Genomic DNA, 14,212 nt, shown 5'->3' with positions numbered 1-14,212 from the left:
CTTAAAGGCGAGGCAAATAGGTACAAATTACCCCTCGCTAAACCGAATGCGGTCCTGACCGACTTTGCAGCACGAGCCCGGCTGGATCCTGGGATCCACGCGACTTCATTAAGATGTCAACATCAACAGCCTCAAAATTACTCATTTCAGCCACAAAGCTATCTTCCGAGTCGCGCACTTGTCGGATACAAGTCCGGGACCTGCGAGTGAATTATGGCTCCAGCTCAGCGTCACACCAAATCTTCAGGCCCGGCAGCGCCTTTGAAAACCCTCGTCGTAGACAATGGCGCCTACACGATTAAGGCAGGATTCTCGTCTGCTTCGATCGAGAACCCGGTACACGAGATAATTCCCAATTGCCTAGCGAAAGACAGAGACAGGAAAGTCTACATTGGGTCGCAGGTGTCTACATGCAAAGACTTCAGCGAAATGGCATTCCGCAGACCAGTCGAGAAGGGCTATATTGTGAGCTGGGAGGCAGAGAAGGAGATTTGGGAGCATGAGTTCTTCGACTCGAAGGCGAAGCTTCATTGCGATCCGAAAGAGACGGGACTGATACTCACGGAAGCCCCCAATGCTTTGCCCGTCTTGCAGAGTCATTGCGATCAGATCGTGTTTGAGGAGTTTGGATTCGCAAGATATCTACGTACTACTGGTATGTATACCCGCAATGGGCAGGGAAGTGCCGTTGAGAAAGAAAATAACGTATAATAAGTGTGACTGATTATGAGCAGGCCCAGCCATGAATGCCTACAACGATATCCAATCCTACTTCAAAGCTCCTCCTCGTCCCGCAGATGCGCCCAAGACTCTTCCCGCAGAAATCTTAATGTTAGTCGATTCTGGCTACTCTCATACCACCATCACGCCTCTTCTTCTCGGCCGCCCCCTCCAGAAATCCATCAGACGCCTCGAGGTTGGTGGAAAGCTTTTGACGAACTATCTCAACCGACAGATCTGCGTCCGACAGTACGATCTAGCAAATGAGACATACCTTGTCAATGAGATCAAAGAAGCCACAGTTTATGTGGCGAAGGACTTCAGTGGGGATATGGAGAAGACATGGAAAGGACCCAAAGGAGATAGGCGGCCTGACTACGAGACTGGAGGAGGTATAGCCAAGGATTATGTTCTGCCGGATTATCACGCAAAGACGAAAGGATTTGTTCGGGACCATGATCCTCAAGCTGCGACGAAATTAAAGGAGTTGACGAAAGGCAAGTCGATGGGTGCCTCAGAAGATGTTGTGACTCTGAGAAACGAGCGCTTCACGGTCCCGGAACTGCTGTTCAACCCAACTAATATCGGATTAAGGCAAAGTGGCATCGCTCAACAAGTTTTCGACAGTCTGTCGAGCTTGCCCCCCGGTTTATGGCCCGGATTCTTGGCAAACATTGTGGTTGTGGGAGGAAATGCAAACATTGAAGGGTTTGTAGCTAGATTGCAGACGGAAATCCGAGGATTGGCTCCAGCAGAGTGTATTGTTAGAGTGGCAAAGGCCACGGACCCCATCATCAGCACATGGCAAGGAGGTGCGAACCTCGCAAAGGATGAAGACAAAATACGACAACTGAGCGTCACTAAGGAAGAGTATGAGGAATACGGAGCTGCATGGGTTGCAAGGAAGTTTGGAGGAAGGTAGAGAAATGGGTCCGGCGTTCAGGTGCAGCACGTATGATACCCAATTCAAACATGTTCAAATTCGTATTGTCCATTTATTTATTGGGTATGATTAACTGCCATCGCTCAGTGTCAAAGGATATCAACGTGACTTCGTCTAAACTCTTGAAGAGATGGCAGTCAGAGGCAGAAGTAGACACCAGCAAGGGTGATTCCGTGACAAAGTCCGCATGGCTCAGCTTGACTTGGGCGAAGCCAGCTGGTGGAAATTGCAGGATATCTGAAATGATGGTATGTGGATTTGATAGATCTGGAGAAGCCGACCACAACTCAATATCCAAATCCTGGATCCATCTATTGCAAATTTCCGTAGCAAGTCGACCTGTACAGTTCCAGATACCCTCATCCGTCAGAGTCATCATCGTCAAAGGTCTCCAACTGGAAGACTTTGGGCTGCTCTTCTCTTCTTTCCGGAGCAGGTCCGCTGCCACTCATTCTCCTCTCCATCTCCCTCCTTCTCGCATCCTCTCTTTCGACTCTCTCCTGCTCCCTGACAGCATCATCCGCCTCAGTAATCCTCTTCCTCTCAGCCTCTAGCTCCGCACTCTTTTCAGGGTCAAATGTTGCTGGATCAATCCCCTGATCAACCAGTATTTGTATACTAGCCAATGCACCTTTCCTGATCGCCTCTTCTGTTGGCCAGGGCACAAACGGCAAATCAGCTGGCTGATTGAGGTATTGCTCCCAACGTGACAAATTGCTCGAGACACCCGGATGCTGCGAAGCTTGTGATTGCCCAGCATCTCCCTCCCTTACGCTGTGTGTTTCTCCATTTGTCGCGACAACTGGGGTATTTGTGCCGTTTGTTTGTGTCTGCGAATTGGGCTCCTTTGGCGTGTTGCTTCCCGTCTCGGGGGCATCCCCAGCCATAGGCTCCCGATATGTAGGGGGCAAAGTGTACTTGCTTATTCGGCGCGCATAACTGAGGAGCTCAGAGTAGGATATCGGGTTAACAGCGGTGGGTAGGTTTGTCGCTGGTATTGCTAGAAGATCTCGTCGGGTCGTAGTGAGAAGGATGAGCGTGTCCCGGATCTGGTTGTCAAGCGCGCTGGATGTTTCTCGGAGGGCACAAAGTCTCGCATAATTCGATTGATGTGTTGATACTGGGGAGTGTCAGTGAGGGTAACTTGTGGAGGGACGAAAAGGCTCACATTGTTCAAGACCTTCACTGAGCTCTGCATCTGCTGCAACCAAATCGTTGGCAAGAGCAGGAGCCGGATTGTAGGTCGAAATTGAGGTTATCAAGGTCGCTAACGCTTTCTCCACCCGCTCAAAGCGACTATCGAGGAGGACATCCATGTTCCAATGGGTGAGGTTGTTGCTGAGATAGCTAGGTTGGCCATGCTTTGAGCGAAACCAAGACAGACGCGATCTGGTAAGGCTTAGCGCCTCGGCAGTTTTAGTCACATGACACATCCTGCATGTTGATGGGTGTTGAACCAACCACTGGGTTTCTATCCTGCCAATCCAGCTGGAACGCAGGTAAAGTATCCGAAGGATCATTGGTTCTGAATCGCGTCGAGTGAGGGTACGGGCCAGAAACTTGGCTACCTGGGTTTTGTAAAGGTGGGCATTGCCCAGGCATCTCTACCTTAGCCCCAATCGAGGTGATGTTTACATGGACCGCAAACCCCTCATGGGGGGTAACTCCGTCTAGGTAAGAAGCCTCATTATTCCGAGGACTAAAACTGTCCCAATCTGCATATCATCGATGTTCGATGCTTCCAAATCTCAACAACTTTGACGGCGAGGAAAGCAGACCTGAAAAGTCAAAAACCTGATCCAGAGACAACCTGTACTTCTATTTACAAGTCCGCAATACTATACATCCTCTCGCGATCGAGTCGGTCTACTATTTTGACGGTGGAAGAGCTTGCTCTATGGGTTTTGCAATACGCCCGAACGCTTGAAGTATTCCCATTGGCCCTCAACTGGCTTCTCCTCTAGATCTTCCCATCTGCAATTGAGTTAGTAAAGCATTCCGACCAACCGAATTACCCCGTGGAACAACGTACACTTTCGCCTTTGCCAAAACATCCACCAGCTTCAGTTCTCCCTCGGCGACCTGGATAACCTCCTCGATCAAACCAGCACCGATCTTATTCTCGATTTCTGAGATTCTGGTCCATATTAGCAGGGCTCAGTTTCTAAAAAAAAGTTTAGTAGCAGCGTACTGTTCAGAAGTCAATTGCGGCTCCGGATCCCAATTAACTGTCTTAACATCACTCCCCGGCCTCTCCTTCGCCCACTCACTCTGGCCCTTCCTCTCAATAGCTGTCCTACTCCCCTCCAACTGTGGTCCTTCGTCCTTCTCACCATCCCACTCTGTCACGAGCTCATCATGGTCATCATATGGCTTGCTAGTAACGAACTGTGAACCGCCAATCACCTCCTTTACATGTCTACCTTCATCATGCGCCATGCTTCCCTCCGCAGTATTGAACACCTCGGGATGTTCCTTGAGCGTCTGCTTTGCCTTCTCAGCCCATGCTTTGTAGCCCTCTGGTTCGACAGCTGAAACAATGGCCATGCGGTGTTTGGTCAGTGCTTCAGTCGATTGGCGGTATAGGGAGGATTCTGGAAAGGCCTTCAGCTTCTCGAGCGTACTTGAGTATAGGTAGATCAGGGTTGAGCGAGGGGCGGCGTGTGTAAAGAGCCCGCAGAGACCGGTGGGTGTACCGGCTTCCAGGAACCGTGACGGCTTTACTGCCGCGAGCTGGCGGAGTGAACGTCGCATCGTGGAGAGGTCAATGGTGTGAGTTGAGGTTGCGAGTCTGCGCTTGTTGTCGTGACGTTCTGAGATGGAGCTGTGAATTGAGGGCTTGGCACAGTCGGCCGCACTCCGTTAGTGCTCCCGCACTTGGCTCCCAAACTTTTTTTTTGGCGATAAGCTCGAATTTGCTTGCAGCAGAGGTTCCTCAACTTCGAACACCACATCAATTAACGGCTCACCATGTCTGGAAATCCCAACACGCAGAAGCTCGGGAAGCGGAGGAGCACTGCGCCACAACCTGATTGGCTTTTCCCTGCTGCATCAAAACCAGTCGAGGCTGTCCCTGTTTCTATCCCCACGCCTCAGACCCAGGACCGGTCAAAAAACAAGAAAGACAAGCGACTTGCCAAAGAACTCCTCAAGCGTCGGGCTGCTGGAGAACCTGCGAAGTCCTCACCACCGGCTCAACTGCTCGAGCTCGTCGGAGCTTTTCTCGCCGAATATCAATTCACAAGCGCAAGTCAAGCACTTCAGGCGGAGCGCGAAAATCGAGGCGAGAAGGCAAGCAAAGTTGAAGGCATACCATCTCTCAGCACGGTTTTCAGCGAGTGGTCCACTTTGAAGGGAAATAATAAGATTGCCGACAAGGGGGTAGCGAAGGAGGCTATTGCTAAGAAATCCAAGGCCGATAAAGAAAAGGCAAAGAAACAAGAGTCAAGCAGTAGCGAAAGCAGCAGCAGCAGTGATGAGGATAGCGATGTTGAGATGGCAGATGCTCCGACAACAAAGAAGGTCGCTTCCAAGCGATCAAGCTCCTCTTCTTCATCATCATCATCCTCCAGCTCCGACAGCGACGCAGATGACGAGAAAGAAGCCCCAGCCGTGAAGACTACATCTCCCAAGGCCAAAGTCAACAGTCTGAAGAGAAAGGCCGAATCCAGCAGTGACTCGTCTTCATCTGGATCAGATTCGAGCTCCGAAGATGAAGCCCCAAAGTCAAAGAAAGTTAAGACCGCAGCCACTTCCTCGAGTGATTCCTCCTCATCTGACTCGTCCTCCGATTCTTCTTCCGACTCTTCATCCGATTCAAGTACAGATACAGACATTAAGACCAAGAAGGTGAAGGCCACCAAGAAGAGTTCAGACAGCGGATCATCATCATCCTCGAAATCAGACTCGAGTAGCTCGTCCGATTCTGAAAGCGACTCCGATTCCTCTACCAATTCTCTTGCACAGAAGACTCCTCTTCCAGACTCAGACTCCGACTCGTCTTCATCTGACTCTGACAGTTCTGATAGCGACTCTGCTAAGGATGCGAAGAAGAAAAAGGCTGTTGCAAGCTCCGACACGAGTGCTACACTCTCCGATGGACCCAAAAAATCGGCAGCATCATCCTCTGACTCCTCGTCTGATTCCTCATCCAGCGACTCTGAAGAGGAGGTTCGGACGATTACCAAAACTGTCACTGCAACCACCAAAGACTCGGATGGAGAATCGAAGGTCGTCAAGGTAACCGAGACAATCACCACATCTAAGGCTCATGAACTCGACCCGCCATTGCCACCTGACCCAGTCTTGAAGAGAAAGAAGACGAACGAGCCATTCTCCAGAATTCCAAAGGATATCAAGGTTGACGATCGCTTGTCTAGCAACGCATATGTTCCTTACGACTATGCTCAGAAAGCCCATGAGGATCTCATTGTGACTAGGGGGAAGGGATTCACCAAGGAGAAGAACAAGAAGAAGCGTGGCAGCTATAGAGGTGGCTACATTGATGTTGAAGGAAAGAAGGGAATCAAGTTCACGGACTAGACAAAATTGGGCTGGTAGAATTGTATGACAGTTGGCTGGGTTGACGGAGATAATACGCGTGACTTTGAGCTTTTTTGTATGGCGCATTATGATACACCTTTCGGTAGACAAAAGAAAACTGCTTGTTCACTCTGTACCAAAACTACCTTATGTTGCTCTTTCATGTGCTCATGTGACCATATTGATTGTCAAGCGAAAGCTGGCAGAAAGTCAAGCCCCCCTGACATTCCAATCCATGTACATAATTTACATGGGCGGTCAGCAATGGCTATCACGTATGCTTTCATTAGTAGGGCCGCTGAACTGTCAAATACAGCCTGAAACACGAACTCGTGGACTCTTCTACATTTTATTCTGTAGGAGCTTGACTTGCCATCTCATCCTCTTGGATGATGTCGATCTGTCTGTCACAACTCGAAATCGAATCCTCGCTTAGCCTCACCTCTTCCAACTTGGCATTCCCAGCCCCTGAAATCCGAACTCTCGCCTTCATCAGCGGCAAAGCAGCCAAGTGCAGTGGATAAAAAGCGCTCCCTGTACTGTAACCACGCCCAAGAAATACCTCGTACAGGACATCGGCAGGGGCAAAGTCAGTAGGGGCAGGGGAAGATTGGCGGTAATTGGTGAGTAAGACTTACGCGCAGTGGTTGGATGGTGCCCGCAGCCAAGGTCCTTGGTAGCAGCCGCCAACGGTGGCGGAGCACGTTTCCAGCAGGGAGCAAGCAGGGCCAGCACTAAACCTCATCAACTCCAAGAACTCTCCAAGAACCTCCAAGAGCCTCCAAGACCCAGGCTTGCTCCAAGCGGACAGCCATCTAAAATTATTGCAAACCGGGGAGTTCTCAGTATGGATATGATGAGCTCTTGGAGGCTCTTGGTTTCTTGGTTGAGACCATATCAGCTCGTGGCTGGCCATCTAAGGTTTTTCCTTTCCTTTCCTTTCCTCTCTCTCCTCTTGTTTGTTTGATGTGATCTATCTTTCAATTGAATTCTTCGTCCCTTCATCAAACGTGCCATCATTCATCCTGTAACCGGATCGAACTTCTCTTCACTCGTTCAGAGAGTAGTTCCGGCATTCTTATTCCATTATCATCTTTCGCTCCCCTTCTAATTATTTCCCCTATCTTTGTTCACACGCGCTTTCAAAATGAAGATCACAGCTGTTGTGGCATCGCTCGCTGCGGTTGCCCTTGCTACTCCCACAGTTAATCTCGAGGCACGACAGACTTCTTCTGGTGCCCTCCCAACAGTTACAGTAAAGGGAAATGCATTCTTTGCTGGGGACAAGAGATTCTACGTCCGTGGTGTCGCCTACCAGTTAGTTTCCACATGGGTTCTTCCCCCAGAAACCGGACTTCCATACTGATAATCATCCAGACCCGGTGGAGCAGCGGATGCAGCAGACCCCCTCATTAACATCCCCAACCTCAAACGCGATGTAGCCAACTTCAAGAAGCTCGGAATCAACACCATCCGCGTGTACACAGTCGACAATTCCGCCTCCCACGATGAAGGTATGAAGCTCTTGGCAGACGCTGGCATCTACCTCGCTTTGGATGCAAACACCCCCGACTTCTCTCTCAACCGTCAGAACAACCAAACTCTCTTCCAGTCATACAACGAGAACTACCTCCAAAGCATCTTCGCCACTATCGATGCTTTCCAAAAGTACTCAAATCTTCTCCTCATCATCAACGGAAATGAGGTTATCAATGAGCGCAACAATACCATTGCTGCGCCATATATCAAGGCTCTGCAACGAGACATGAAGGCGTACATCTCGGCCAGAAAATACAGAAATATCCCTGTTGGTTATGCCGCTGCAGATGTTGCCGAGAACGTCGACCAGCAACTTGCTTACTTTGACTGTGGACCTGATGGCGTTCGTGGAGATTTCTTTGCCTTGAACGATTACTCCTGGTGCGACCCAAACACTTTCACTGGAGCCGGATGGGACAAGAAGGTTGAGCGCTACACTGGATACGGAGCTCCTATTTTGTAAGTATTTTATGAATCTTCGTGAGAAAATGTTACTAATTTGGATCCAGCATGGCCGAATTTGGTTGCATCACCAACAGACGTGACTGGAATGAAGTCGCAGCCCTGTACAGCAGCAACATGACATCCGTCTACTCTGGCGGTCTCGCATACGAGTACACCACCGAAGCCAACGGCTTCGGCTTAGTCTCCACCACCAACGGAAACGTCGCCCCCAACGCAGACTTCACTCGTCTCGAGGCCGCATACAAGAAGACCCCCAACCCAGAGGGCGACGGAGGATACAATCCCACCACCACCGCATCCGAGTGCCCGCCTGCCAGCGACGACTGGGAAGTCACCAACGACCTGATCCCAGCCATGCCTGCTCTTGCCCAGAAGTTCATGGAGAATGGTGCTGGAAAAGGACCTGGACTCGGCGACAACGTCACTCCCAGTCAGTATGGAGGAGAATCGTACTCGGCTGGTATGGTTGAGATGGACGGTTCAGCAGCAAGCAACAGCGGTAGCGGTTCCGGCACCACCAGCGGCTCGTCCACTTCATCCTCTGCTGCTGACAATGTTGTCATCCCACCATTCATGATGATGCTCACGATCCCCGTCTTTGTCACCGTCGGTGGTGTCCTAGCTGGAATGGGATTGGTGTTGTAAGGTTGAGCTGTACTCGTGTTGATTGCTTTGTTCTTTGCTTGAAAAACATGTGTGCGATTGAGCACCTGTATATAGAATCCATTCCTTATGTCAAAATACACTTCCAATCATGGTCTGTGTGCTGTATTTCCATGCATAGTTGGTGTTTGTTGGGTTCTGAGGTCTGGGAGTACTAGAATGTCAAATACTCCATCTCAAATAGTGTTGAGTTTTGAGGCTTCACTTTTCGACTAGGAGTGGCATGTGCTAATAACGATCGTTGGCGGGTGTCAAACTAAGCTGTACATCCTCTTTTGCCCACTATTTGATCTTGTGCTTCACGACACTACTTCCTGTCTTGATCTCGAAGTCCGAGACCTAGAGATTTACTGGCGGCTCGAGATTCACTTCTCCAATTAACGAAAATTAAGTCAGAATTTTCAAAGTTTTCTTGACTATTTTTTAAAGGATCTCGATATTCTAGTATTCCGAGACTATATTCGACCTTCAACTGGGATCCTAAGAGGACAAACGTGCTTGGCAACGTTGCAAAAGTGGTGCCATTTATGATACTACCTAGAATTCCCTGCCAGCTACCTCCCACTTTCTCCTCCTACTCTGATGATCCTGCTCTCAAATCAGCTTCTCAAGTTCAATAAACTACACATCGATCGACTGAGTTCTACTTCAACAATCTCAGAAGGCTTATCATCAAAGCATATAAATCTTGTCTATGTCGTCAATCGCTGGCGAGAACGAGATCAAGGTGGAAATCTTTCACCTGTTCCCACACCTTATTCCGGAACTTCGAATACATATTTGGGCGCTTGCAATAGATGACCGAGTTGTTAAACTCCCCTATCCCTCATCAATAATACCAGGCCGCTGGTCGCCTACCCTACCGCCAGCTGTCACAAGAGCCTGTCATGAGTCTCGAAATCACTGCAGCTACCAGAGATGGTCCGACTGTCCCGGCCCAAGTTATATCTGGGTCAATTTTGATCACGATATCATCCAGATAAAAAGTGATCAACTCGGGAGGCCGAAGACTTATCCGCTGAACGATATCAAGCATCTGAGGGTTGATTTGGTTGATTCACGAGGAGAGGAAGACGACGATTGGTACCACTATAACTCGCAAGAGCTTTATGACTTTCCTAAGCTACAAAGTGTTGATATTTTGGGCCCTAGAGACTTGTGCTGCTATACTCAGTACATTGGAGATTTCTCCTTTGGGCACTGTCCAAAGTCAAATGTTAGAGTCATCACTATGAAAACAGGAGAATGGATTGATAACAAGACGGCTGGGGCGTACCAAGACTATCTTGATTTGGAAGCAGAACTCGGGTTTTTCACTAGGGTTGTCAACGATCGAGATTATGAAGATGAAGAGGAGAGGTTGGAGGACGTTAGGCAGCTTCAGATACCTCTACCGCGGGTCGATCTAAGCTATCTTTGATCGTGCCAACAACGGAAATCCAAGAGACAAGTTGAAGATGGTAGAGGGGAGAGAGGGGCAGGAGAGGGGCAGGAGAGGGGCAGGAGAGGGGCAGGAGAGGGGCAGGAGAGGGGCAGGAGAGGGGCAGGAGAGGGAGCAGGATGGTTGTTGGGAGACTTTTTGATGCAGATTTCTGTTAGTGAAAACCGGAAAAGTTCTTCGGAGAATGAGTGTTGGGAATTACGATAATAGTTGAGTGTTGTGATGCTTAAGATTTCATTGGCTTTGGTTTAGAACCAGGAGCCTGTTTTATCTGCATCGAGTGACACAAATCTTTGATGTCCAAAGAGGGCTGTAGTCTTTTTACATAAGGTTAAACCTCTGACATATAGTATTCAACTAACTTTAATCATGATCTTACTCACCCGCTACGAAGGTACATCTGGAGATAGACAAACCTTGATCTTAAGTTAATAGTCTCTTTTGTGGAGGACGAATAGAGGAATCGGGAATTCCATATTTGTTCAATGCAGGTTGTGAGCCTATAGAGAAAGCTAATAGAATTCGGCGATGTTGTTTGCTTTGAATAGGTGAATGGAATGAACTGCCCTTAAATAACGAAATCCCGAGATAACAAACCCGTAACTTTGTAACGGGGCTTATGAGTCGAAGTAATAATCTGTCAGTCTGTAAATTGAGGAATACGAACGAGCTTTGAGGAGGCCATAGCCAGCTTTCCTAGAAAAATTTACCTGCTACTGTAGTACCAAATTTACTTGCTACCGACTGCTGGTCCGGCTGGCGCCTGGATGAGGTAGCGTGCAAGCTATTCCTGGCAGCACCCGCGTGCTAAGGCCCTGCCTTGTCCTTATCGCCCTATCTTAACCCCACTTGGATTTCTTGACTGCTTTGCGGGGTTACCAAGCTTCCAACTTTGTATTCAACCGCGCAGGTTGAAGAATAAACAACATGCTGCGCCCTTTTTTTCTACCGTAACTTCGATAATATTCAACATGGCGACTCAAGCACAACTTGACGAGAAAGCTCGAAAAGATCGTGCCGGCGCATCTGGTCCAAATTTCAACGATCTAGCTACCCCAGCTCAACTTGCAGAGAAAGCCCAACGAGACAGACAAGGTGCTACGATTTCCGATTATGCTACACCGGCGCAACTTGCAGAGAAAGCTCGACAAGAAGAACAGTACAGCAATCCGTCTGCATCATTTGCAACTCCTGCTCAATTAGCAGAAAAGTCTCGCGGTCGTGCACCTCCTCTCCCTCCACGAACACCTTCAGTACAGGCCTTTGCTCCACCCCCATATACAAGCGATGATGCAAGGAGGAGCGAGTTGATATCAGAGCAATGGAGATCTGAGGATCCAAGATCTTCCTCTACACACTCATTAGTACCTTCAGAGTCTGGGCGGGACGGCAGAAGGACTTTGCTGCTAGTATTTATCCATGGATTTATGGGGAACGAGACAAGTTTTCAGAGCTTCCCAGCGCATGTTCACAATCTTCTCACAATTACTCTTTCGGAGACACATGTCGTACATACCAAGATCTATCCCAGATACAAATCGAGAAAGGCAATTGACTTTGCTAGGGATGACTTCAGTAAATGGTAAGTCTTGTGTAGTTCTAGTAGGATAATGCTCAATATCATCAGGCTTGAACCACATGAGAATAGGCATACGGAAGTCGTATTACTAGGCCATAGTATGGGAGGATTATTGTCTGCGGAAGTAGCCCTCCAAAAGCCATCGTCTCCGGCGACAGGGAAGCCTTTTCGACACCGAATCTTGGGTACAATCAACTTTGATACTCCATTTCTTGGAATGCATCCTGGTGTGGTTGTGAGTGGTCTAGGTAGTCTTTTTCGTCCAGCGCCAGATCCTCCGAAACCCCAGTCTTCTGTTGGAAGTGGAACGAATTCTCCATCAGGTCAATCGAGCTATGCTGCATCGACTATCACATCAGACTCCTCGTTAAGTTTGGTGCAGAGCATCACATCTCCGTTGGCAAGTCCACCACCAAAAGATCCGTTCTTCAACCCACCATTTCCAAACGATGTACGATTACCTGAACGCAAAGGCTGGACCAACGTTTTGCATTTCGTGAACAAGCACTCGGATGGCCTTACAGCCGCCACGAAGCAGTACTTCATGTCACATTTGGAATTTGGTGGTTGCATGGCTGATTATCCAGGGTTGAAGAATAGATATGAGCGGATTCGTGCCCTGGAAGATGTTGATGATACTCCGAAACCAGGTCCAGGATATCGACTACCAACTCGGCGGATCAGATTTGTCAATTATTACACAGCCAGTACTGGAAGACCGAAGCAACCAAAGTTTCCGCCAGGACAAATATTGGACAAGGATGGGAATTTGAAACCAATTGAAGTTGAGATGGAAGACATGAGTTTGAAGGAGGGTAGACGTACACCTACGCCTTCTACACCAAGGATATCTGTCGATGAGCATCGTGATGGCACCGTCACTCCACAGCCTCTTGAGGATGGGCCGGATGCTTCCCCGATCGAGGTTCAGATGCAACAGCTTGGCGAGAATTCGGGCGTGCAAGATGATATACAGGAGTTAGCTCCAATGCAGCACATTGATTCTATGCCGATTGAAGATGATGATTTGTCAGAACCATTGGTTGTCGCTCAGACAGAAGAAGCTGAAGACCCATCACTCGAAATAAAGCCCTCGGTCGCTGAGCCATCTCTACCTCCGATTCCACCATTGCCAACAGAGCCGGAAGCTATCGACTTAGATGCATATACAGACAAAGATTCCAGGAAGATTGCTGAAAAAGAACAAAAGCGAGTCATGAAAGCATATCAACAAGCCGTGAAGGATCGCGACAGCGCTATTCGAGATCGACAGAAATTGGTCGAGAAGCGAGAGAAGAAGGCACGGCAGGATCGCGAAAAGTTACAGAAAGCTGAAGAGAAGAAAAGACTGAAGGAGGAGAAAGAAGAGGAGAAGCGGAGAGAGAAGAAACGGCTCGAGGAAGAAAAAGAAGAGGAGGAACGGAGAGCTACGATTAACCCTGAGCCAAGGACGAGGCAGGGCTCCGTAGCTTCAGCAGATGATGGGAAGCCGAAGCGGGACAAGAAGTTCTGCATGCTGCCTCCTGAATATGGTGGGAAGAGAGACAAGTGTTGGATTAGAGTGTATATGGAAGGTGTTGACGAGGTTGGAGCGCATTGCGGTCTCTTCTTTCCAGGTCCACAGTATGAGAGTTTGGTGGGGGATGTGGGTGAGAGGATAGGTAAATGGGTCGAGGAAGATGCGAACAGGAGAGCTATGCTTGAGGCTTCGATGGAATAAGGGAATTCGACATGGAGTTCCAGAATCACGATCTAGGATCGTGGAACCCAGCTGGATTGTGCAAGGCCAGGAGGCTTGATACACATAGGGTAGTTTGCGCATACTTGAGGGATTGCACTTACCTGGCGAGCCTAGGAGGTTATATAAATCCAGTAGTCTAATAACAACCTCGGGACCATCTCGTTGTGCTTGGAACTCTAGGTACCGAGTTTACCTTGGCATTCCTCTGAGACAGTTAGTCAGCCGCAGATTAGGTAGGTATCACGTGGTGAGCTAGGCTAGCCTGCAGCCACCTGCATGACAACAATGGAAGATCCGATGAGCATTATCAGCTGCCAATGCCCCGTTCATTATCGTCTCAAAATAACAGGAAGATAGCAACATTATATTCTTACATCAAAGCTACTTTCTTTCCATGATTCTTTCTCATTCCGCTGCGTTTCCTTTCTGAATAAGCCGTGGCAACGCAGCTCTCGGTGGCTTTGTCAAGACAAGGATCCCTGATTCTGCCACCGACCGACCGCCTCATCTTCTGCCTGGATTAGACTGCACCTAACCTCACCACTCGGCGTGTGACTGACTCTCACCCAAACAACTTCC

The 14,212-nt window shown here is 48.9% G+C and overlaps 7 protein-coding genes across 7 annotated transcripts; 5 read left to right on the top strand and 2 right to left on the bottom strand.

Annotated features, from left to right (window-relative positions):
* Window positions 1-76: 76 nt before the first annotated feature.
* On the top strand, window positions 77-1,746 carry ARP6 (Actin- protein 6). The gene is made up of 2 exons (XM_058503299.1): window positions 77-655; window positions 735-1,746. Exons 1-2 carry the CDS (start codon window positions 214-216, stop codon window positions 1,640-1,642), a joined length of 1,350 nt encoding a protein of 449 aa, XP_058360011.1. The 5' UTR covers window positions 77-213; the 3' UTR covers window positions 1,643-1,746.
* A 276-nt stretch (window positions 1,747-2,022) lies between these two features.
* Window positions 2,023-2,979, bottom strand: ONS95_009740 (uncharacterized protein; the record flags this gene model as incomplete). The annotated part of the gene is made up of 2 exons (XM_058503298.1): window positions 2,023-2,783; window positions 2,832-2,979. 2 exons carry the CDS (start codon window positions 2,977-2,979, stop codon window positions 2,023-2,025), a joined length of 909 nt encoding a protein of 302 aa, XP_058360010.1.
* Window positions 2,980-3,558: 579 nt separating this feature from the next.
* On the bottom strand, window positions 3,559-4,417 carry ONS95_009739 (uncharacterized protein; the record flags this gene model as incomplete). The annotated part of the gene is made up of 3 exons (XM_058503297.1): window positions 3,559-3,637; window positions 3,696-3,800; window positions 3,855-4,417. 3 exons carry the CDS (start codon window positions 4,415-4,417, stop codon window positions 3,559-3,561), a joined length of 747 nt encoding a protein of 248 aa, XP_058360009.1.
* Window positions 4,418-4,633: 216 nt separating this feature from the next.
* ONS95_009738 (uncharacterized protein) lies at window positions 4,634-6,205 on the top strand (the record flags this gene model as incomplete). The annotated part of the gene is made up of 1 exon (XM_058503296.1): window positions 4,634-6,205. One exon carries the CDS (start codon window positions 4,634-4,636, stop codon window positions 6,203-6,205), a length of 1,572 nt encoding a protein of 523 aa, XP_058360008.1.
* A 257-nt stretch (window positions 6,206-6,462) lies between these two features.
* ONS95_009737 (uncharacterized protein) lies at window positions 6,463-9,264 on the top strand. The gene is made up of 3 exons (XM_058503295.1): window positions 6,463-7,522; window positions 7,583-8,203; window positions 8,254-9,264. Exons 1-3 carry the CDS (start codon window positions 7,353-7,355, stop codon window positions 8,852-8,854), a joined length of 1,392 nt encoding a protein of 463 aa, XP_058360007.1. The 5' UTR covers window positions 6,463-7,352; the 3' UTR covers window positions 8,855-9,264.
* Window positions 9,265-9,566: 302 nt separating this feature from the next.
* ONS95_009736 (uncharacterized protein) lies at window positions 9,567-10,292 on the top strand (the record flags this gene model as incomplete). The annotated part of the gene is made up of 1 exon (XM_058503294.1): window positions 9,567-10,292. One exon carries the CDS (start codon window positions 9,567-9,569, stop codon window positions 10,290-10,292), a length of 726 nt encoding a protein of 241 aa, XP_058360006.1.
* Window positions 10,293-11,284: 992 nt separating this feature from the next.
* Window positions 11,285-13,612, top strand: ONS95_009735 (uncharacterized protein; the record flags this gene model as incomplete). Its single annotated transcript, XM_058503293.1, has 2 exons — window positions 11,285-11,895; window positions 11,941-13,612. The coding sequence occupies 2 exons, from the start codon at window positions 11,285-11,287 to the stop codon at window positions 13,610-13,612; spliced, it is 2,283 nt and encodes a 760-aa protein (XP_058360005.1).
* Window positions 13,613-14,212: the final 600 nt, after the last annotated feature.

Source organism: Cadophora gregata (genome assembly GCF_030347475.1).
Source record: "Cadophora gregata isolate MNR1 chromosome Unknown scaffold_4, whole genome shotgun sequence".
Lineage (NCBI taxonomy): Eukaryota > Fungi > Ascomycota > Leotiomycetes > Helotiales > Ploettnerulaceae > Cadophora > Cadophora gregata.
Note: the sequence above shows the minus strand (reverse complement) of the source record. Positions and strands in the feature narration are given on the sequence as shown.